The 23,242-nt window shown below is 42.7% G+C and overlaps 2 protein-coding genes across 2 annotated transcripts in view; both read right to left on the reverse strand.

Moving 5' to 3' along the window:
* Positions 1-23,242, reverse strand: part of LOC137373693 (alpha-1-antiproteinase-like) — a 269,343-nt gene that overhangs the window by 206,373 nt on the left and 39,728 nt on the right. The window lies entirely within an intron of this gene.
* tpp1 (tripeptidyl peptidase I) overlaps positions 1-23,242 on the reverse strand; it is a 36,165-nt gene that overhangs the window by 7,301 nt on the left and 5,622 nt on the right. The window contains exons 3-12 of the mRNA XM_068038878.1: positions 22,990-23,129; positions 20,041-20,191; positions 11,692-11,813; positions 10,129-10,307; positions 9,192-9,390; positions 6,680-6,868; positions 5,437-5,509; positions 3,679-3,799; positions 602-760; positions 207-344 (exon numbers count right to left, since the gene is read on the reverse strand). Coding sequence (XP_067894979.1) covers positions 207-344; positions 602-760; positions 3,679-3,799; positions 5,437-5,509; positions 6,680-6,868; positions 9,192-9,390; positions 10,129-10,307; positions 11,692-11,813; positions 20,041-20,191; positions 22,990-23,129 — 1,471 coding nt within the window. The remainder of the gene's footprint in view (positions 1-206; positions 345-601; positions 761-3,678; positions 3,800-5,436; positions 5,510-6,679; positions 6,869-9,191; positions 9,391-10,128; positions 10,308-11,691; positions 11,814-20,040; positions 20,192-22,989; positions 23,130-23,242) is intronic.

Below are 23,242 nucleotides of genomic sequence, written 5' to 3' on the forward strand. Positions count from 1 at the left end.
CTTCCTCACTATCAACCACAAGCCTACTTTTGTATCATCTGCAAACTTCACTATCATGTCCCCTACATTTAAGTCTAAATCATTGATATATCCCACGTAAAACTAGTACGGAGCCTTGTGGAACGGCAATACATTTTGAGATCAGAAAATATCAGGCAATAAAACAAATTGCAGCAATTTTGACTCAATAGTCTTGTTTAACTTACATCGAAGAATGCTGCAGATGTGCCATTCTTCTGCAAATTGTAAAGCAATGGGTTTATGAAACCAAGAGCTGGAAGACCTTTCTGGAACCGGTGATCATTTATGAGGGCCAAGATACCACCAAAGACTGGGGTTGAGGCCTGCCGAGAAAAGCAAAGTGACACAATTTCATTAAGTAACAAAAATATCAACCACATTTAGATCTTGAAAGCCAAATATTTAATGATTAAAGCTCAGTCAGCACAGCAGTCAATGACAACGAGAGTTAAACTCCAATGTGACGAGCACTGGCTCTGCTTGTGAAAAACTGAGTTGGATTTTTATAATTACAGTGGTGATTTTTATCTTATTATGGCTGAGGGGTTTTAGGTAGTGTATAAATAATGATTTAACTTACTGATGTCCCAGAAATCCAAGGAATAGGGATTAGGTTGGCCACAATCCAATAGTTATCAGATAGAGCTGCTACATCAGGATAGGCACGGCCACTAGCATTGTAGTAGGTAGCTGGGGGAAGTGATTTCATCCTTTTGAGGTAAGACTTCACAGCAGCAGCCTATAAAATGAAATTGGATAATGCACATCTTTTACTTTGAACACATCAAATCTATTTAAAACAGTTCAAGAGAACCTTGACTTTTTAAACCTATTTTGAACACTACATCTTTGGGAGAATTGATTATCTTATCCTTAGTTTCAATTCTTTTGCAGACTGCTTAATAAAATTAATCTTGTGATATTTTGGTCTACAGTACAGGACTATTCCAGGGACAAAGGCACAATGATGAAAACTCAGTTCAAACCCTTTGCCTGATCATGGCGGTGTTACCGTAGATTGTGGCATATTAAGTCGACCTTTGAAGCCTCCAAATATCGTTCCAAAAACTGGGGTCGACTTATATGCAGAGTATAAAATGTGATCCACCAGTGTGGGTGGTTGCCATCTTGAAATGTGAAAAAACCCACTGGTAATTCATATTAAATCAATGTGGCATGGTTTATTGAATAAAGTAATTCTACAAAGATACCTTTAACCACAATCAAAGCATTTTTAAACCTGACAAATTCATTGTCTTCGGCATCCGTGCAAAGAGCTCGAGCTCATTCAGAGTCACTTTGGCTATGGTATTACCACTCTGGATCAGATGTGGCGCTTTTGGTTTCACTATCATTCCTCCACAACAAATCATCTTCTTGTCCATCCATTGAATTGGATATTCTGCATTTTTTGAATGATCTGATGAGTTTGTCCACTAATAGCATTCCATGATTTGATGACAAAACTACACAAAACATCAAGTGGGGCAATGTGCATATTTCCAGTCTTTGTGAAGGTTTTTTTCCCCCATCACATCCACCTATTCCATTCAGCGCAAACATGATCCTTGTATGGCTTGTTGAGGCACACATCCAAAGATTGAACTACCCATCCCCACCCCATCCGGTATAACTGCAATGTAGGTGTTATTTCTTCACAGGCCCCTCTTGATCTCATCAGTTATATGGGATCTGAACATGTCCCACAATAATAAGCTGCATTCTTCACGTAGGCCACCGGGATGCCTAGTCCACACATTTTCAATCCATTGCTTCACTCCTTCCTCATCCATCCAACCACTGTCATGGACATGCACAAAAACTCCTGCAGGGAACTTGACGTTTGGCTGGTTTTACATTTGAAAATTACCAGAGGCTTTAATTTTGTTCCGTGGGCCATGCAGGCTAGTACCACCGTGAATCTTGTCTTCTCATCTCCTGTAGTTTTCACTAACTGTTTCCGAACCTTTCCACTACACAGTTAGGTTGCTGGGCATATTAAAATTCATGGGCGTTTCATCCATGCTGCCAATGTGGCATAATGGGCACTGTCTGATGAAGAATTGCTGGAAACTGGTCATTTTGGCATCAAGGTCTTCTGCCGCGACACTAGACATTTTCATTCCATAAAGTGGCTACACCAACTAGCTGAAAACTTTGCTGGACTCAGGGTATGATTTGGCTCACTTAAGTGCGTATGTACGTATCGCATTTCTGGTGCAAATGTAGCCATTCTGACGATTTCCGAGGACCCATTCCGATACACGCTTCTCAAGGTCAGGCCAGTGACTGGTCCCTGTTTCTCATGGCTCATTTGGTGTTGGACTTCTCCTTCAGGGTGGATTCCTCCTTCTTCCATTCTTGCACCTGTTTTTCACTAACACCAATTTCCTTCGCTGCAACATAATTATTTGACGAGTTAGCAAATGTTACTACTTTTAGCTTGAAACCAGCTTCATACTTCGTTTGGTTTGCTGGAGGACCCATTTCTCTTTGCCGTTCGTCATGCAGAATCTGCTCTGTTTAGACGTGTCTTAAACTCCCGTGCATCTTCGCAACACAGTTGTGTCGCCTGCTTAATCCCTTGCACCCAATTATAAGGTTAGTAAAACATGCATATGTGGGGAGAAAAATTGAAGCTGACTACTAATGCAAGTATGTCATGGCTGAAAAGGGTGGGGGCTTGATTTATACACTGAGTACATACAAAAAAAATGATTTTGGGGGCCAGAAAAATGGGGTTGCCTTGTGTGCTGTAATCGACAGTACTTGTGACTATCTTAATGTGTTGTAAATAAAATTTGATCAAACAACAAGAATACGTTGAGAATTCCAAAGGAAAAATGTAGTGTATATTGGAAGACTGAAGCAATGCATGGTTCTTGCTTGTTTTCTAACCATTTCACATACAACAGCACATTAAAACATGTTGCGGCACATGTAACAAGGAATGGAGGGATGCTGTCTTGTATTTCCCTATATGCTGAACTCGGAATCTCGTGCTAAGCACTTCCTCAAAGGAAGAGAGTGAACAGTGGTAGGGTAGTTCATCTGAAGTATTTTTTTATAGTCTGCCAGCTCAAACTTCTGTTCTTCAACAGTACCTATACAAGTAGTACAACAGTACACATGATACAGCAGTTTAGTGCTCATACTGGTATATACAGCCTTTTTTCCCTCAGTTTGGGCATGTATTCTATCCAGAAACATCATTTTAAAGGAATAATTTTTTAAATTATTCTCCATTTGAGTTAGATGCAATTCAGTCTCAAGGGGTTCATATGTTGGAGGTTCTCCTGTACTTCATAAAACCCAAGAAAAACTAGATTGAAAATGTTGTTAAATAGAATTAACTAGAGCTGCATTGGGATCATAAATAATCAGAACTAAGCTGCAAGAAGATTAGGCCCGCTTAATCCATGTCAGCCTAGTCTGCAGGGCTTTGTTCTGGTACCACCAAACAAACGGAAAAACAGGCTTTCTATTCTGCAAATATTTAGTGCAGTAGGTGAGACATTCAACACTATCACATTATTGAAACATGCATCAACCTTTTGTTATTATCTCGGGTGAATCCCATGTCTGCCTCAACCTGTTCACCTGTTCATTAGAAAGTCACCTTCAGTGAAACAAAAATCAATCTAGTGACCAACTTAACTGATAGTCTGGCATCTTAAACACATTACTGAATCCACCGCCGCTGATGTAGTCCGTGACCTCTGATGTAACTTGAAAGGGATTCTTGAAAGACGTTCCTCCCACAGTTGTGACATATGGGCTGAAAGAAGTTTTATAATTGGTTATGGCTGGACATCACGCACAATGAACATATTCATTCCAATGGCATGCTCTATGCTGGGAATTCTTTTCTGAAATCCATTATTTTAATTATGGATATAATTTCTAAAATCAAATTAAAAACCATACAGTAAATGGATTAAATATATTACAAACAACTGCATGAAAATTGTGAAACAGTTGGAACAATCTTCAACTGGGAGGCTAAAAATCAAGCAACATGCGGAGGAAATATCAGCTGAACACCTCGGATATTCCTTTGACACCCAAGGCCCACCTGATTCAATTTGCTGATAGGCCTTCAGGCTTGACTTCCTACCACACGTAGAGAGTGATGAATCTCTGGAATTATTTACTCCAGAGGGCTGTGGAGGCATAGTCATTGAGTATATTCAAGACAGAAATTGATAGATTTCTAGATATTAAAGATATCAAGGGATACGGGGATAGTGTGGGAAAATGGCAATGAGGTAGATCAGCCATGACCTGGTTGAATGGTGGAGCAGGCTCAAGGGGCTGAATGGCCTACTTCTCCTATTTCCTATGTTCCTGTAAACTGATGGAAGCCTATTTAAATATGCAAATATGGGTCTTATGCCAGTTATAGCATCCCAATTGCAATTTTTAGGTACAAATAGGTGGAGCACCTGCTAGGCCAAATTATAACAGGCATTGAGCAGCCTAACCAGCAGTTTTTAAGAGGGTCTGATATAGGCCTTTCAGGAAAGGTAATGTTTCTCTTTTAAAAATAATTTGTGGGGACAGGAGCTTGAACGCACAACACAAAGATCTTCTGTCTTGTTCTTACACCCCTGGGGTCAGACAGCCGCCCTCTGAAAGCTTCCATCTGGTTTTGTGTAGAAGCCAGATGATTTTTATTTAACAAAAACTGGCATGCTGCAGTGAAGGAGCCTGTCTGGTGTCTGCGGCTTGCCAGTTGCCTGAATTAAAAAATGGTTTGGTCCCCCTCACTGTGGCTTTGAATGGGCGTTCCGCCCACTTTGGGCACTAGCTGAAAATTTCCCCTTATATTTTCACCCTAGGTTCCTCTGTACCACACCTGACATATCAACAATTTCTACCAGGTCTCTGCCAACGTAGTGCTGTAACTAGCAAATAGGTGCTGTGTATGGGTCAGGGTGCAGGGTGACAACCCTTTCTAATTTTGGTTCCCTTGCTGTGGGGAAACTTTTAACCTCAGATATCCCACATAAGCATGGCTGAGCACTGGATGTCGTGGACATCAATGTGGATACCAACTCTTCATTGCACGAGTGTCAGTATGTTACTTCTCATTTATTACCAATTCTAGTTTAAGAGATTAGAGCTCACAATTGGTTCTTGCAACAAATATATTAGGTCAGAAGAAACTCAAAATTTCAGCTTTATCGAAAACGTTAAAAATAAATGAATTGTTGCTGGAGAACAATAATGGATTGTGAACTGATATAATGTAAATGATTTTAACAGTGTCACTTGTGATTTATTTAAGTGTGAAGATATGAAAAATGCATATTTATTCGCTTGAATACACAAGTGTTTGATCTTGCAAAGCATGTGGTGGAATACTACATACCTACCCATTAAAAAAGCTGCACAGTGTCATTGAGTCATTACCTAGATGCAGGAAAACTTGGTCTGAAGGTATTTACGCCTCTTCTAACTTCTCTGCAGCCTGCACCATCATCACCTATCACACAAGGCAAGTGGGAGTTAAACTTTAACTGGCATCATTTCTTCAGTTGGTTTTTAACAACTTTCACATGATGTAAAAATCACTATTATACTGTATATTTAGAGTCTATATAACATGCTGAATTTTATCTCGCATCTCAATGCTCATCAGTTCCCTGAAAGTGAAAGGGCCGATATTAACTCAGTGTGGGTATTGATGTGTGTGTCTCAATAATGTCATCGAGTAGCAACTCGGCCATTTAAAGTAGGCCCCTACCCCTTTGTGGCATGCAGCCTTCCAGTCCCTGAATTCAGGCAACTACAAATGGCGGGAGCCCTTGCCATATTGCCCCCTCCAACCAGGCAGGATGGGGGTTTAAAATAAGTCCTGAAATACGTTTTTCTAGAACACATAATCTGGAACAACACATTTATTTATATACAGAATACAAGCACCAACTTACAATGCACCAATATTTGCCAAAGACTAATCTGTATTTAGGATATCAAGAGCTTTAACGTTCTTCTGGTAATTTTTGCTTTTTAAAATTTATATTTATTAATAAAGCTATAGAGAAAAAAAATCAGACTTAATTCTGATAGTCAATACCCAAATTTTTACTGCAGCTCCTAGATATATAAAGTATTGCACCAAAAAATACAGATAAAATATACTCTTTTGGGTAGTGTAGAAGAGAGACTACGGCTGTTTGATTATAAACTAAACTGAAACACATCCTTTCCATGAATTTTTATATGGGAGTTTAGACTAAAAGCCAAACTGATTGAAATACAAAATACAATATACTATTCATTACTAGAACTAAAGCAGATCATGTGACAGTAATATTTTAGACTGCAGTGAAGCTAGAAATTAGAAACCAATTATCCTTTCATTTCAAACTTGTAGTGTCAAATAACCTAAAATGAACAAGTTTCAAATATTCTCGCCTGCATATTTAACTGGATATACTAACTGACGCTCTTGCTATTTCTTTCAGCACTCATGGGGCCAAAAAAAATCTCTCAATTTGCCAACAACCACATTGTTGAAGTGGTTAGGTTGTGACGACTCTTTAGAAAAGGCACACTCAATTCCAGTATATCATGTGATGACTGGTTTAAAAACAGAATAAAAACAATCTTGCATTAAAAGCAATTTGTCATCAGATTTTTTTTAAATTACCAGAAGCAAACAGTATCGTCAGTCCACGGACGCCCGCCTTCATTAACTCAATGTTGATTCGCTCCAAATATGCCACAGACAGACTGTCCTCATCATCTCCATAACTGATGGAGTGGACCCATGGAATGGATGACATATTGGTCAATAAAATCATCCACTCTAGAAAGGGTTCCTGGGATTTATGTCTTCCTGTAAAGGTCAAATTACTGTTCAGATCAACAATAATTAACTCTTTCCCTGCAACTATTCTGGCAATCTACAAACATCTGAAGGATAAAAGTGTAAAGAAATCATTCAGTTTAGAATAGGATGAATTTAAGGTAACAAAAGAACAATAAATAATATAATTCTGAAACTATTTAGATGAACACATTGGGACTTTCCTGGCTTAATCAGTCCTGCTCAGCAAACTATTTACAATGTGCTACAAGTTACTCTTGAGTGTGTGGGGGTGGAAAGGAATCGATTAATGTCAGAATCTTTTACAAACACCAAGGTTACACACACCAAGGGGGAGTTTTATGCTCTCCCCGTGGCGACTTTGGAGGTGGAGAGAACATAAAATTGGGCGGGATGGTGGTGGTGGTGTTGGGGTGGAGAATTGGTATTAATCCAGCGGCAGGCGGGTATGTCACCACACGGGGAGCATGTTAAATGAACCGTGCTGGCTGCTTGCCGGTTTTGGGGGGGGTGGGGAAGGGGCGGGTCCCTGGTTAAGAGGCACAGTGGTTGAACGAGGGTCTCAGTATCAGGAAGGGGGGGGTGACCCGCTGAGAGCCACCCCCCTGCCCTTGCTGCCGACCCCCCTACACCCCGTCCCCCACAACCTCCACCCCGTAAAACCTCTCCCACCCTGACCTACTTCCGGCCTGCCTCCACCACCTCCAGTGAGTCCAGTACCGCAGCAGCCACCCTTTCTGCAGTGGCACTGCTCAGTGAAAGAGCTGCCTGCCTCTGATTGGCTAACAGCTCTCAGCAGACAGGACTTCCGTCGTCAGGGTCCTTAATCCCAGGGAATGCCCACCACTATTCACATAAGTGCCTAATTGACACATAATCTGACGTGCTTTCCTCAGAGGAGGCGATGTGGGGCTCTCACCAGGGCTTTAGCCGGTGGCCGAGACCCCTGTCACCAAGATAAAATCCTGGCCCCAAGTCTTAAAACCCACAAAAACAAGTGGAGGCCAGAACATAGAGACCATTGATCTCCACGAGAAAGCTAAAGCCTGATCACAGAAACTTCCTCTTCTGAGCAGCAAGGGGCTGAGTGTGTCAGCATTAATTCACTTTAACACAACCAGAAGTTTTGACTCTGTGCACACACATCCCCAAAATGATGATGGCACTTACCAAGGTTTTTCCAGATTTTTTAGCTGCAATGTCAACGTAGGATGAGCACAAGAAATGGGTGGCACAGTGACGCAGTGGTTAGCACCGCAGCCTCACAGCTCCAGCGACCCGGGTTCAATTCTGGGTACTGCCTGTGTGGAGTTTGCAAGTTCTCCCTGTCTCTGCGTGGGTTTCCTCCGGGTGCTCCGGTTTCCTCCCACAGCCAAAAGACTTGCAGGTTGATAGGTAAATCGGCCATTATAAATTGCCCCTAGTGTAGGTAGGTGGTAGGGGAATATAGGGACAGGTGAGGATGTGGTCGGAATATAGGATTAGTGTAGGATTAGTATAAATGGGTGGTTAATGGTCGGCACAGACTCGGTGGGCCGAAGGGCCTGTTTCAGTGCTGTATCTCTAAATCATTCTGACCACAGGTTCTCGGAAATTTACAAATTTCAGAATCTCAACCTAACTCAGCGGTGTCAAAAGTTCCTCCAATCTTGGATCTGCTTCAAATGCTTATCTACTCTTCCTTTAACAGATGGAATGGCCTCTGTCTCAATTATTCCCTGTGGCAAAGCACTGAATTATCTGACAACAATGTTTTAAAAATACTCTTAATTTCTCTCCTCACTCTCAGTGAAGTTATTGTAAAATGTATAGGACAACTGTACAGCAAGTATCCCTTCCAGAAATTCATGTGGATTTCCAATGTCTTTTCAAGGATTTATTCTTATAAGTGGATAATACTAAAAGGATCAGGGTCAAATATATCTCAAGAAGATTTGTTATACTGGAATTTGGCTGCTTCAGAACTTTATCAAATTCATAATTACATATTTGAACCAAAATGTTTCAAAAGAATGTTATTTCCACACAGTTAGACTTTGACATCCTGCCCAGTAATTACCAAACAGACTGATAACAAATAAATGTGAACTTTATATCACTAATGTCATGTGACTAACTACCGGCTGATCAATGTCACAAGCTGTGCAAAAGCAGAGGTACCCTCAGGCTTCATTAGCTCTAAACAAACCAGTACAGTTAAAAGTACCAGATGGTTCATACTTGGCTGAATAAGTACTGAAATACAAATGCCTCAACAAGGGCACACTGTAGTTTGGCTAATCTGTTACACAGGTAGATAGAAAGCTATACCAGAAATGCAATAAAAGCCTACCTGTGTTACTGAAGACCCAGGTAGTAATGTTTGCACCAGTACTCATAATGTACTCCACATCCAGGCTGGCTTCCAAGCCTGCCTTTATACCTCCTTGGGATCCAATCACTTTACCTACTTTAGTATGGTGCACAAAGCTGCTACCAAATAATAGCATGAACTCTGTGAGGTCCATCTGGTGGAAATATTGCTCCAGGAACTGAAGGATAAAACAGTTCAGATCCAATTAATTTACAGAAATATACTACAGATAAACTGAACTGAATTCTATCATTTTTATTACAGTCTACCACCATTTCACTTTAATGAAAATGCCTGAAGTTTGATAAAGCAAATATTTAAACTTCAACCTTCAGACCAATCAAAAATCAAATAAATAAATGCATAAAATGACCTCTGTTATAATTCAACAGGTTATTCACTAGTATATCTATCCTGCACAATTCACACCAATTTGGCTTCAAGTTCCTGTGTGGTTTTGCTCCACCTTCTACGGAGAATCCCCAGCCCTACGTCCAAGCAGACACTCTCCATTCACCGACACTCTCCACTCACCGACACTCCCCACTCCCCGACACTCTCCATTCATCTGATTCTGATCTTTGAACTCCTGCTCTCTGAATTGTGTTCTAAAACTGTACTACTGCTCTCCTCGTCAAGCAACAACCTCACACAATTCTATCTCTTCAACTATGTTCTTGGATTCTCTATCCCTAAATTCCTTCGTTTTCTAGTCAGTATCTGCTAGGGAGACCCTTTCAAATACTGTAATATTTCCCATGGACACTGTTGTTTGAGGCTCAATGTGGTTGGTTTCCTTACGAGACATATGCATATTTCTTGGTGCAAAATACTAATCCAACTAATAGACCATAGGGAAGTTGATATAGAAGTACAACTTACCAGTAGGTTTAATACAGTTTGATTAACAGCATACCTGTGCCACTGCTTGGCTGTTATTCTCATGAGACCCAACATCTCTTGCAGTGAGGTTGTATCGTTTTCTCACAACAGCGGGTGTCACTCCCAAGTGAAAGCCTGCTTCTTTATACCGGTTAGATTTCCACGCCTTGCTTATGACAGTCTTTTGCAAAGGGAATCGGTGTACGCCTCCAACTACAATATATATATTTTAAGATATGTAAGGATATAATCTACCCCAGAAAGCAATATTTTCCACAAACACCTTCACTCTGTACCTTAGTACGGTTTACTACATTAAATGAGCTAAATAAATGCATGTTGTTGTTGAAATAGACCTGCTGTAAAGAGGGAAAAGTAAAGTTAGTACTTAACAGTCAGGAAAATACCAAAGAAAGGATGGGCTGTTATAGCAGGGTAGTGCAAAAGAGCACCAGTATTTTGCATCAAAGCATGGTAGGTGCTAAGTGGAGGCCAAGTGAGGAAACGCTACAGAGTTGCATTGAGTTGCTCTTGCATACTTTATAGTGGCCATTTCAGAGAAGGATTATTGGAAAATTGCACGTCGCAGGTGTGCCACAGAAATACTGGAGACCTTGAAGGAAGTCACCCACTGCATGGAGATGGGGAAGCATGGAAGAGATATAATTTTTAATAATGAGCTGGAGAAAGTACATTTAAAAACTAACAGATTGATGATGGAAATCTGAAGGTCAGATTAAAGAAATGAGTAGGAATGACCAAATTATTGTTCCAGGAGATTTTAATTATCTGATTGGGACAGAGTGAGAAAACAGAGAAAAGAGAATGGAACTCCTAAAATGTGTACGAGAGTCCTTCCTCAAGCAGCCTTTGACAGGCTTGCAAAGTCAGAGGTGCTGCTAGATCTGATTATGAGTAATAAAAAATTCAGGTAGCTGAGCTTAAGGTGAGTGAGAAGTAACAATCAGCAAGATTTAAGATGCAACTAGAATGGAAATATTCAGGATAAAAACTAGAACATCAGATTGGATTACATTATCTTTTAGAAAGATAAAGGAAGGACAGATTTTTTTCTTAGCTCACAGTGAGTTATCAAAGTTAAGGTTGAAGGGGAAATTGGCACACAAAGATGTCAATGGTACAGAATAAGAATATTCAATTAAAAAAGGAAACTGCTGGTAGGTTTAGAATGCCATGGATTGTCAATTTGTGGAAGATGATCAAAAATGGCAGAGGTATTTAATAAATAAGTACTTCATATTGTTTGAAGGATATTGGCAAAGAATTGAATTCAATGTAGTTGAGAATGAGATGTGTGCCATTGTGAATGGATAAAAGGAAACATTTAGGTAAGTTTTAGACTCTATCCTTTAGGAAGAGAATGAATATTCGGCATTGTGAATCACAAACTCTACCTGCATGGATTTCTCAGCAGCTTGCTTTGGAGATTCTTGTATCAGATAGCTGACTGACTTAAAACAAAACATCTGTCCGACTAAAACAATTAACTGGTCAGAGAAAGGATAGAACGCCATGTATCTAAAGCCTTGTACTTCTATACAACACTATCCGAGGTGGTATTGTCTTAATAGCTCACCAAAATCAACATGTTCAGCCACTTCTTCAGGGATTTCGTACTTAACTGGAGATCGTATCAGGGTCTGATGACCATTTGTGTATCGATTAAACTTTGATCCAGACAAAAGCTTTTCAGCAGTGCTGAAATACAGGTCGAAAAACAAAATAATTCCATGACTTCATTCAGTAACAGTCCCTGAACTGTAAAGCCAAACTTATCCCAGTGCCAGTTCTGTTCTATCCTTGTCCTTTTCCATATTTACGTTAACACTGACTGAATTATGATCACTACCACCAAAATGCTCTCCCACTGCCACTCCTTCCACCTGCCCATCTTCATTTCCTAAATCTAAGTCTAAAACTGCACCCTCTCTTGTTGAACTTGCTACATACTGGACAAAAAAGTTCTCCCGAACGCATCTCAAGAATTCTGCTCCATCAATTCATTTCACACTAAAACTATCCCAGTTAATATTGGGGTAGTTAAAAGCCCCTACTATTATTGCTCTATTGTTTTTGCACTTCTCAGAGATTTGCCTACATATCTGGTCTTCTATCTCCCTCTCATTGTTTGGGGGTCTATAGTACACTCCCAGCAGTGTGAATGCCTCTTTTTTTCCCTCTTTTTTGTTCCTTAGCTCAATCCATATGGCCTCATTTGATGAACCTTCCAACATATTATCCCTTCTCACAGCTGTAATAGTTTCTTTGACCAAAATTACCACTCCCCCTCCTTTCTTATCCCCCTCCCTATCGTGTCTGAAAACCCTTTAACCAGGAACGTTGAGCTGTCATTCCTGTCCCTCCTTTAGCCATGTTTCTGTAATAACTATGATATCATACTGCTATGTGTCTATCTGTACCCGCAGCTCATCTGCTTTATTTGCTATACTCCTTGCATTGAAATTACCCTTGAGCACTACCAAACTCTTTTCTTAATTTTCTAACCTTTGTTTCCTCTGTCTTCTAGACTCATCCATTTATTTTCTGCCTTCCATTTTCATTTCTGATTTTGTCCCAACTGAGTCTACTCTCAGGTCCCCATTCCCCTGCCAAACTACCCAACAAACAAGCTGCCCAACAACACCAGCAAAATGCCCCGCAAGGAACTCAGTCCCGACTCTGTTCAGGTGCAACCTGTCCGGCCTGTACAGGCCCCATCTACCCCAGAGCCGGTCCCAAAGTTCAAAGAATCTAAAGCCCTTCCTCCTGCACCAACTTTCCAGCCACGCATTCATTTGTCTTATCCTTCTATTCCTGTACACACTGGCACTGGGAGTAATCCAGAGTTTACTACTTTTGAGGTCCTGCTTGCTAATTTCTTACCTAGCTCCCTAAATTCTGACTGCAGGACCATATCCCTCTTTCTACCTATGTCATTGGTTCCAATGTGGACCACAACTGTTGGCTGTTCACCCTCCCCCTTCAGGATGCTCTGCAGCCTGTGACATCCTTGAGACTGGCACCAGGGAGACAATACACTATCCTGGATTCAGGTCTGCGGCCACAGAAACGCCTGTCTGTTGCCTTGACTATTGAATCACCTATCACGATGGCTCTTCCAGTCTTCGCTGTACCCACCTGTGCAGCTGAGCCACCCATGGTGCCATGAACTTGGCTCTGGCTGCACTCCCCAGATGAACCATCACTCTCATCAGCATTAAAAACCGAATACCTGTTGGAGAGTGAGACGCAATCAGGAGCAGACTCGGAGGGCGGAGTTCCGGAGCGGTAAGTATATAAAAAAACTTACCTCGGGGATTCTCGGAGCAGACTCCGGAGTTCCGGAGCGGTGAGTGTAAAAAAAACTTACTTCCGGGATTCTCGGAGCAGACTCGGAGGGCAGAGTTCCGGAGCGGTAAGTATACAGAGTAAGTTACCTCGGGTGGAAAAAAAACTGAAAAAGTGACGTCACAGGAAAGCTGTGACCTGATTGGCTGGTAGGGAATCTGTACCGAATTTGAAAATAAAACTGATAAAAATTGATTAAAACACTAATTAACTAATTAATAAGTAGAGTAACTAAACCAGAGGGAGGAGATTACTGTATTTAGTTAGCATTTAATATTTATTGAAGAAATCTAGCACTAGGGACCACATAGTGAAGTGTATCATAATTTAGTAAGGATTTAATAAGTATTTATTTATTTTATATTAATTAACTAATTTGTGCTAGAAATGACAGTTAGAGGGGTAAAGTGCTTCACCTGTGAGATGTGGGAGGTCCGTGATGCTTCCAGCGTTCCGGGCGACTACATCTGCAGGAAGTGTACCCAGTTGCAGCTCCTCACAGACCGCATGGATCGGTTGGAGCGGCAACTGGATGCACTTAGGAGCATGCAGGTGGCGGAAAGCGTCATAGACAGGAGTTTTAGAGAAGTGGTTAAACCCAAGGTGCAGGCAGATAGATGGGTGACCGCTAGAAGGGACAGGCAGTCAGTACAGGAATGCCCTGTGGCTATCCCCCTCTCTAACAAGTATACCGTTTTGGATACTGTTGAGGGGGATGGCCTCTCAGGGGAAAACAGCAGCAGCTAGAGCAGTGGCACCACGGCTGGCACTGGTGTTCAGCAGGGAGGGACAAAGCACAGAAGAGCAATAGTTATAGGGGACTCTATAGTCAGGGGCACAGATAGGCGCTTCTGTGGACGTGAAAGAGACTCCAGGAAGGTATGTTGCCTCCCTGGTGCCAGGGTCAAGGATGTCTCTGAACGGACAGAGGGCATTCTGAAGGGGGAGGGTGAACAGCCAGAGGTTGTGGTACACATTGGTACCAATGACATAGGCAGGAAGAGTGATGAGGTCCTGCAGGGGGAGTTTAGGGAGTTAAGTAGTAAGTTAAAAAACAGGACCTCTAGGGTTGTAATCTCTGGATTACTCCCTGTGCCACGTGCCTGTGAGGCTCGAAATAGGAAGATAGTGCAGCTAAACACGTGGCTGAGCAGCTGGTGTAGAAGGGAGGGTTTCAGATATCTGGACCATTGGGCTCTCTTCAGGGACAGATGGGACCTGTACAAGAAGGACGGGTTGCATCTAAACTGGAAGGGCACTAATATCCTGGCTGCAAGGTTTGCTAGCGTCACTCGGGAGGGTTTAAACTAGTGTGGCAGGGGGGTGGGAACCAGAGCAGGAGGACAGCTAGTGAAGTAAATGAGGAGGACATAGTAAATAAGGCCAGTAGGACTAGGAGGAAGAGCAGGAAGGCAGATGTTGCTGAGCACAGCGGGACTGGTGGTCTGAAGTGCATTTGTTTCAATGCGAGAAGTATAACAGGTAAGGCAGATGAACTTAGAGCTTGGATTAGTACTTGGAAATATGATGTTGTTGCTATTACAGAGACTAGGTTGAGGGAAACGCAGGATTGGCAGCTAAATGTTCCAGGCTTTAGAAGCTTCAGGCGGGATAGAGGGGGATGTAAAAGGGGTGGGTGAGTTGCATTACTGGTTAAGGAGAATATCACAGCTGTACTGCGGGAGGACACCTCAGAGAGGTCATGCAGCGAGGCAATATGGGTGGAGCTCAGGAATAGGAAGGGTGCAGTCACGCTGTTGGGAGTTTACTACAGGCCTCCCAACAGCCAGCGGGAGGTAGAGCAGCAGATATGGAGACAGATTTTGGAAAGATGTAAAGGTAACAGGGTTGTAGTGGTGGGTGATTTTAACTTCCCCAATATTGACTGGGACTCACTTAGTGCTAGGGACTTGGATGGGGCAGAATTTGTGAGGAGCATCCAGGAGGGCTTCTTGAAACAGTATGTAGATAGTCCAACGAGGGATGGGGCCATTCTGGACCTGGTATTGGGGAATGAGCCCGGCCAGGTGGTCGAAGTCTCATTGGGGGAGCATTTCGGGAGCAGTGACCATAATTTCATAAGTTTTAAGGTACTTGTGGATAAGGATAAGAGTAGTCCTCGGGTGAAGGTGCTAAATTGGGGGGAAGGCTAATTATAACAATATTAAGCAGGAACTGAAGAATTTAGATTGGGGGCGGCTGTTTGAGGGTAAATCAACATCTGACATGTGGGAGTCTTTCAAACGTCAGCTGATTAGAATCCAGGACCAGCATGTTCCTGTGAGGAAGAAAGACAAGTTTGGCAAGTTTCGGGAAGCTTGGATAACACGGGATATTGTGAGCCTAGTCAAAAAGAAAAAGGATGCATTTGTAAGGGCTGGAAGGCTAGGAACAGATGAAGCACTTGAGGAATATAAAGACAGTAGGAAGGAACTTAAGCAAGGAGTTAGGAGGGCTAAAAGGGGTCATGAAAAGTCATTGGCAAACAGGATTAAGGAAAATTCCAAGGCTTTTTATACATATATAAAGAGCAAGAGGGTAACCAGGGAAAGGGTTGGCCCACTCAAGGACAGAGATGGGAATCTATGCGTGGAGCCAGAGGAAATGGGTGAGGTGCTAAATGAGTACATTGCAACCGTATTCACCAAGGAGAAGGACTTGGTGGATGATGTGCCTAGGGAAGGGAGTGCAGACAGTCTCAGTCATCTCATTATCAAAAAGGAGGTGTTGGGTGTCTTGCAAAGCATTAAGGTAGATAAGTCCCCAGGGCCTGATGGGATCTACCCTAGAATACTGAGGGAGGCAAGGGAAGAAATTGCTGGGGTCTTGACAGAAATCTTTGCATCCTCATTGGCTACAGGTGAGGTCCCAGAGGACTGGAGAATAGCCAATGTTGTTCCTTTGTTTAAGAAGGGTGGTAAGGATAATCCAGGAAATTATAGGCTGGTGAGCCTTACGTCAGTGGTAGGGAAACTATTAGAGAGAATTCTTTGGGACAGGATTTACTCCCATTTGGAAACAAACGAACTTATTAGCGAGAGACAGCATGGTTTTGTGAAGGGGAGGTCGTGTCTTACTAATTTGATTGAGTTTTTTGAGGAAGTGACGAAGATGATTGATGAGGGAAGGGCGGTGGATGTTGTCTATATGGACTTTAGTAAAGCCTTTGACAAGGTCCCGCATGGCAGACTGGTGCAAAAGGTGAAGTCACACTGGATCAGAGGTGAGCTGGCAAGATGGATACAGAACTGGCTCAGTCACAGAAGACAGAAGGTAATAGTGGATGGGTGTTTTTCTGAATGGAGGGATGTGACTATTGGTGTTCCGCAGGGATCAGTGCCGGGACTTTTGCTGTTTGTAGTATATATAAATGATTTGGAGGAAAATGTAGCTGGTCTGATTAGTAAGTTTGCGGACGACACAAAGGTTGGTGGAATTGCGGATAATGATGAGGATTGTCAGAGGATACAGCAGGATATAGATCGGTTGGAGACTTGGGCGGAGAAATGGCAGATGGAGTTTAATCCAGACAAATGTGAGGTAATGCATTTTGGAAGGTCTAATGCAGGTGGGAGGTATACAGTAAATGGCAGAACCCTTAGGAGTATTGACAGGCAGAGAGATCTGGGCGTACAGGTCCACAGGTCACTGAAAGTGGTAACGCAGGTGGATAAGGTAGTCAAGAAGGCATACGGCATGCTTGCCTTCATCGGTCGGGGCATAGAGTATAAAAATTGGCAAGTCGTGTTGCAGCTGTACAGAACTTTAGTTAGGCCACACTTAGAATATTGCGTGCAATTCTGGTCGCCACACTACCAGAAGGACGTGGAGGCTTTGGAGAGGGTACAGAGGAGGTTTACCAGGATGTTGCCTGGTCTGGAGGGCATTAGCTCTGAGGAGAGGTTGGAAAAACTCGGATTGTTTTCACTGGAATGACGGAGGTGAAGGGGCGACATGATAGAGGTTTACAAAGTTATGAGTGGCATGGACAGAGTGTATAGTCAGAATCTTTTTCCCAGGGTGGAAGAGTCAGTTACTAGGGGACATAGGTTTAAGGTGCGAGGGGCAAAGTTTAGAGGGGATGTGCGAGGCAAGTTTTTTTACACAGAGGGTGGTGAGTGCCTGGAATTTGCTGCCAGGGGAGGTGGTGGAAGCAGATACGATAGCGACGTTTAAGAGACATCTTGACAAATATATGAATAGGAAGGGAATAGAGGGATATGGGCCCCGGAAGTGCAGAAGGTGTTAGTTTAGGCAGGCATCAAGATCGGCGCAGGCTTGGAGGGCCGAATGGCCTGTTGCTGTGCTGCACTGTTCTTTGTTCTTTGTATCCTGCACTACCTGCATGTTTCTTTTTGACTGCCTGGCGGTCACCCATTCTCTCTCTCCCTGCATAATCTTAAGATGTGGGGTAACATCTATAAACGTACTATCCATGCAGCTCTCATCCTCATGAATGCACCGCAGTGTCGCCAGCTGCCGCTCAAGTTCCAAAACCCAGAGCTCAGGCTGCTTCAATTGATGACACTTCCTGCGCACATAGTTATCCAGGATAGAGGAAGCATCCTGGAGCTCCCACATAGCACAGTAAGTGCACTCTCGAGGTTGAAGCAACCCTGCCATGCCTTTATTTATTAGTTGACCCTTTGCTCCCACAAAAAAAAAGAAATGCTACCAATACTAAAACACCCTGGAACTATTAAGAAAACCTTACCAGTACTGATAAATCCTACTACGAATCAATACAGTTCACTAGCTAAAATAAACCTTGCTCAAAAAAAAACTCATCAGCTACTCACTTGTTCCTTATTAGTAACACTTAATTTTTTCTCGTTTTTAGTCTGCCAGTTGTTGAGATGCAGTCCCTAAGCTGTAATGCTCACCAGCCAATCACCTACCTGCTTCCCTGCGATGTCACACCTCTTTTTTCTCTTTCCGAATGCGGGCTATTGGTTACAGGCGACAGCAAGCCCCACTGATTCACGCTGTTTATAGTCCCGCCGGTCTTGCTGATTCGCGCTGCTCTGGCTGAGTGCAGTCAAATTTACTTTTTCTTAATTTATAGTTCCCCTCCTTACCGAACTCCCTCACTTTCCAAACTCCCTTCTTTATACTCTGTGCCCTCCAACAGTTAGTTCTATGATCCAAGTCCTCTCTCACACTGAGTTCCATGCAATAATCACTTTGTCTTTGCCATGTTTTACTATCCCTCTGGCCCTCAACCCAGCAATTTCAAAGTCCTTTTCAGCATTTTCAAATCCCTCGAGTCTTGTCCCATTTGACTTGAAGAATCTTCTATGTCCCAACCTATACCCTCAACTCAACTCTGGATTATAGCTCATTCATCGTTCCCTTCTCAGGGTTCATCCTTGCAGTCACTCCACTGTTACTCTTTGGAATGCTCTTCCAAAACACTTTGTCCTGCTCTCTTTTGCCCGTCTTTCAACCCCATTAAAAACTTAGCATATGTGGCTACTTCTTTAATCATTCTTACCTCTTGCTCAGCATCCTTTTCTCCCCCTTGTAAAGTCCTCAAACACATCAAACTATATATGGGATGCTATAAAAATGGTTCATTATGTAGTTTAGTTAATAATGGAGCTTGAAGTATCATGGAGATTCTGGCAATGGACTGACAGAACTCCCAAAGAAACACCTGTGACCTGATTATACCAGGTCTGTGCTGTTTCTAGGATTTTTCTCGGTCCCTTTTAAGAGGCAGAACTTCTGTCCGTCCTTTACAAGGCAAATGAGGGGCTGGGGACTGGGACTCCATAAGCCAGGAGAGTTTTCTTTCCTGTTCCTCAGTTAGCTCCTGCCATTTGTGTGGCACCCAGTACGCTGAGTGATTGGAGGCAGCCTGACACCCACAGTAGGGTACATGGGCCCCAGCAGTGAAGATCAGACCAGGAAAACGATTTGGGCCCTTAACTAATTATTTATTTTAAAATTAAGCCAGACTGAATTCTTTGGCCAAAAGGATGATTTTCCAGGGTCAGAAAGGGGATCTGAACAACCCTTCCTGTCCATCCAAGAATGGTACATAGTCAGATTTGCCTTTAGCACAGAGCAGGTGGGTGCAAGGTGCAACCAAAGTGGTGCTTGCACTCGCCTGCACCAAGCTAATAAACCTCCCTCCGACTGATCCCGTAAACTGTGGCTTGAAGGCACCATTAGGTGCAATCCTGATGTAACTGCTGAGATCATGACTTGAGGAATTTTGAAGCCACTGTGGCTAATGAGGGAAAGTCCTTTATCAATTTTGGTTTTTCCCTGTTTGAAAGAAAAGCCAACCTATGAAATGCACACGAGCAGATCAGGTGGAACAAACTCTCTCAACTTTTGTACCACTGGAGTCTAAGGTTTACTAACCTGTGTCAATGAATACAGTTTGCTCTAATTTTTCTAAAAATGTTTTTGTATCTTTACAAAATTCTCTGTTCTAACATACATTGCCCATAGTTCTCAAATTATTGCAAATTCCTGAACAAGCATTCCCTGATAACATCTTGGTATGGCTCCTATAAACACTTATGCCCAAAAAAACAAATAATAAACATTCCACAGCATTTATTACCTGGCTGACATGAAACATTTCAAGAAATCTAAAGTCTGAACTGTTGAACAGTTTTGTACACCAAGATTTCTCAGCCATGTCCACACAGTTTTCAGAGTCTCTTCTGAAGGTCGGATCAGTCTGGATAACTGATCCAAGGTGAGGTATTTACCTGGAGAATAGTGAGACAGTGATTCAGTTTATAAACGCAACTAAATATTTTTTAAAAGTCAGCCAAAAGCACAGTGATTTTCATTAAATAATTTTCAAAAATCAGTCACATAACTTTAATTAGGTCAGAATCAGTCAATTAGTCACATTTGAGTTTCTTCTAGAGCAGGGTGTCCATCTTTTCAAATGGGGTGGGGGGCTACTTTACATTTTTGGCCTACATAAGGGGCTGGTGAGAAAATTTCAGAAAGATAAAGGCATTAAAAACGTATCTTATTAATCAAAACAACAAACGCACATTTTTGTGAAGAAGCTTTAAAAGAGATGACTAATTTATTGACTTACTTTCTTGTCACTATGTTGAACACCTATTTAGTGATAATACCTGGCATTGTTTTTGCTCGGATAAGTACTCAATCTCTGCCTGCACACTTTATGCAGTGATGTGGAATATTTCAGACAGATGTCTATCTGTCTGGAGTGATCTTGATCTCTTTCTCTCTCCTTCCCCTCTCTGCATCTATCTCTTTCCTTCCTCAGTCTTCTCTTTCCCCTCTCTCTGTCACCCTCTCCCCTCTCTCTGTGCCATCCACTCTGTGTGTCTCCCACGTTCTTTGTCTCTCTCTCCTGCTCTGTCTCTCCCTCGGTCTCCCTCTTCCCCCCCCCTGTTCTCGGTCTCCCTCTTCCCCGCTGCTCTCAGGGTCCCTCTCCCCCCGCCAGCTCTTGGTCTCCCTCTCCCCCGCCAGCACTCGGTCTCCCTCTCCGCACCCCCCCCCCCCCCAGCTCTCTCTCTGACCCCACTCTCTCACCCCCCTTCTCTCCCCTCCATCGCGCGCTGTCTCTCTCCTGCTCTGTCTCTCTGTCCCCCTCCCCCTCCTGGCTCGGACTCTCTTTCCCCACGGCTCTCTCTCTCTCTCCCCCGCCCTCTTTCTCTCTCGCCCCCCCCATCCTCTCTCTCTCTCTCCCCCCCCCACCCTCGCCCTCTCTCTCCTCCCCCACCCTCTCTGTCTCTCTCTTTCCCCCCGCGCTCTCTGTTTCTCTCTCCCCCTGCGCTCTCTGTCTCTCTCTCTCCCCCGCACTCTCTGTCTCTCTCTCTCCCCCCGCACTCTCTTTCTCTCTCTACCCCTGCACTCTCTTTCTCTCTCTACCCCTGCACTCTCTTTCTCTCTCTCCCCCTGCACTCTCTTTCTCTCTCTCCCCCTGCACTCTCTTTCTCTCTCTCCCCCTGCACTTTCTGTCTCTCTCTCTCTCCCCCCGTGATCTCTGTCTCGCTCTCTTTCTTTCTATATGGGGGTTCTCTCACTCCCCACTCTCCACTCCCTGTCTGTGCACTCACCATAAATGTGGATAACAGAGGTAGGCTGTGAATGCCACCTATCCGCTGGGCACAGCCATGTTGTGTGGGTGCGGGTCCTAACTAACCTATAGCTGCCCACCAAGGTGCCAAACATTCTAGCAATTTACATTTGCGGGCCGGATGGAAGCCTTTGGAGGGCTAGATTCTGGCCCGCGGCGATATGTTGGACAACCATGTTCTAGAGGGAGTCTAGCTCATCTTTGTCACTTCGTGTGTAATTCTCAAATATTAAAGACAAAAAACTGAAAATCTGCAATACAAACAAAAAATGCTAGAAAAATACAGGTTTTGGGAAGTCATTCAGCCCATCTTAATTCATGCATCTATCCCAACCCCTCACTCCCCCAGTGCAACATCCAATTGCTTCTGAAATGATTCCAGGTTTTTTGCCTCTACCAGTTTATCCCACATGCTGATCACTATATTATGAAATGTTTTCTTTATATCAGTCTTAAAATTACATTTTACTACTTTAAAAATGTGCTCACTAGCCTTTCCTCATTACTCAAAACCCTGACATGAGGATTAGCCTTGTAGCTTTTCTCTGCACTACCTGTATCGTTTGAATGTCTCACTTGCTTCTTGTACCTAGAACTAGATAGAGTGTTCAAGGTATGATCGGACAAGAGTACTGTAAAGTTTATTAACTCCTCTGACCTTTATTGTACTGTTTTGTCTGTGTAGTTCAATATCCTATTGGTTTTGTTGATTGCTGCTCTGCATTGGTTGGACATATTTAGCATGGAATCTAGCAAGACTTCTGCTGCATCATTAGCAATTTCAACGCCATTCCTGGCGTATGCATGTCACCTATTTCTCCTTCCTTTCTGTAGCACATTACACTTGTCCATATTAAGCTTCGTCTGCTATTTTTCTGCCCATTTACAAATTTTGTCTAACACATTCTGTCATTTCTGAGCGGTGTCTTCTGATTCTATTGCCCCTTCGAGTTTGGTATTAACGGCAAATGTGATCGTTTTGCATTGAATTTCTGCATCCAGGTCATTTATGTAAATTAAAACACTATTGCCCTTGAAAGATTGTCAGGCAACTCTGGAAGATATAGCGGTATATAAAACATATACACACACACATACATATAAGCATTTGACAGTGCTTCTGTAAATACTGAGAACCTTTTTTTATGATCAGTTCTGTCAACTAGCTTTCAGAGACTATGACCAGGAAACTCCTTGGATCTGCGCCCAGCCTGCCAGTGTGACTTTGCCAGAAGTGTGCTGGAAACTCTTTTTGCACGTGTACAAAGTGGTAATAGCTCCACCACCTAAATAAGTGAACTCAATAGTGCCTTGAGATTGAATTTAGAACTGGAATGATTAAGTTACTCACTGGACAAACTTGTCAAGTAACAGAAAAGCCTGATGAGCATTTCTAATGTATAAAAAAAACAAATAAGCAACATAACTTTCTCTGGATATTACCGTATTGGGGAGAATGTGGGTTTGACACTTGCTCCAGATGTTCTTTGAGTTTGTCGGTATTTTGCTGTTTCAGTGCAAAAGTGAGCAGTATTTGATCAGAGGCCGATACTCGCCCTATATGTATCCACCCAATAGGAACACTGGAAAAAAATAGCAAATTCATTCCACAACGCATGGCCAATATTTTAAGTGTTGGTGCATGTTGGACCATACAACTTTTAGTATTCAATCACACAAATTAATAAAAAATGCA

Source organism: Heterodontus francisci, chromosome 9 (genome assembly GCF_036365525.1).
Source record: "Heterodontus francisci isolate sHetFra1 chromosome 9, sHetFra1.hap1, whole genome shotgun sequence".
NCBI lineage: Eukaryota > Metazoa > Chordata > Chondrichthyes > Heterodontiformes > Heterodontidae > Heterodontus > Heterodontus francisci.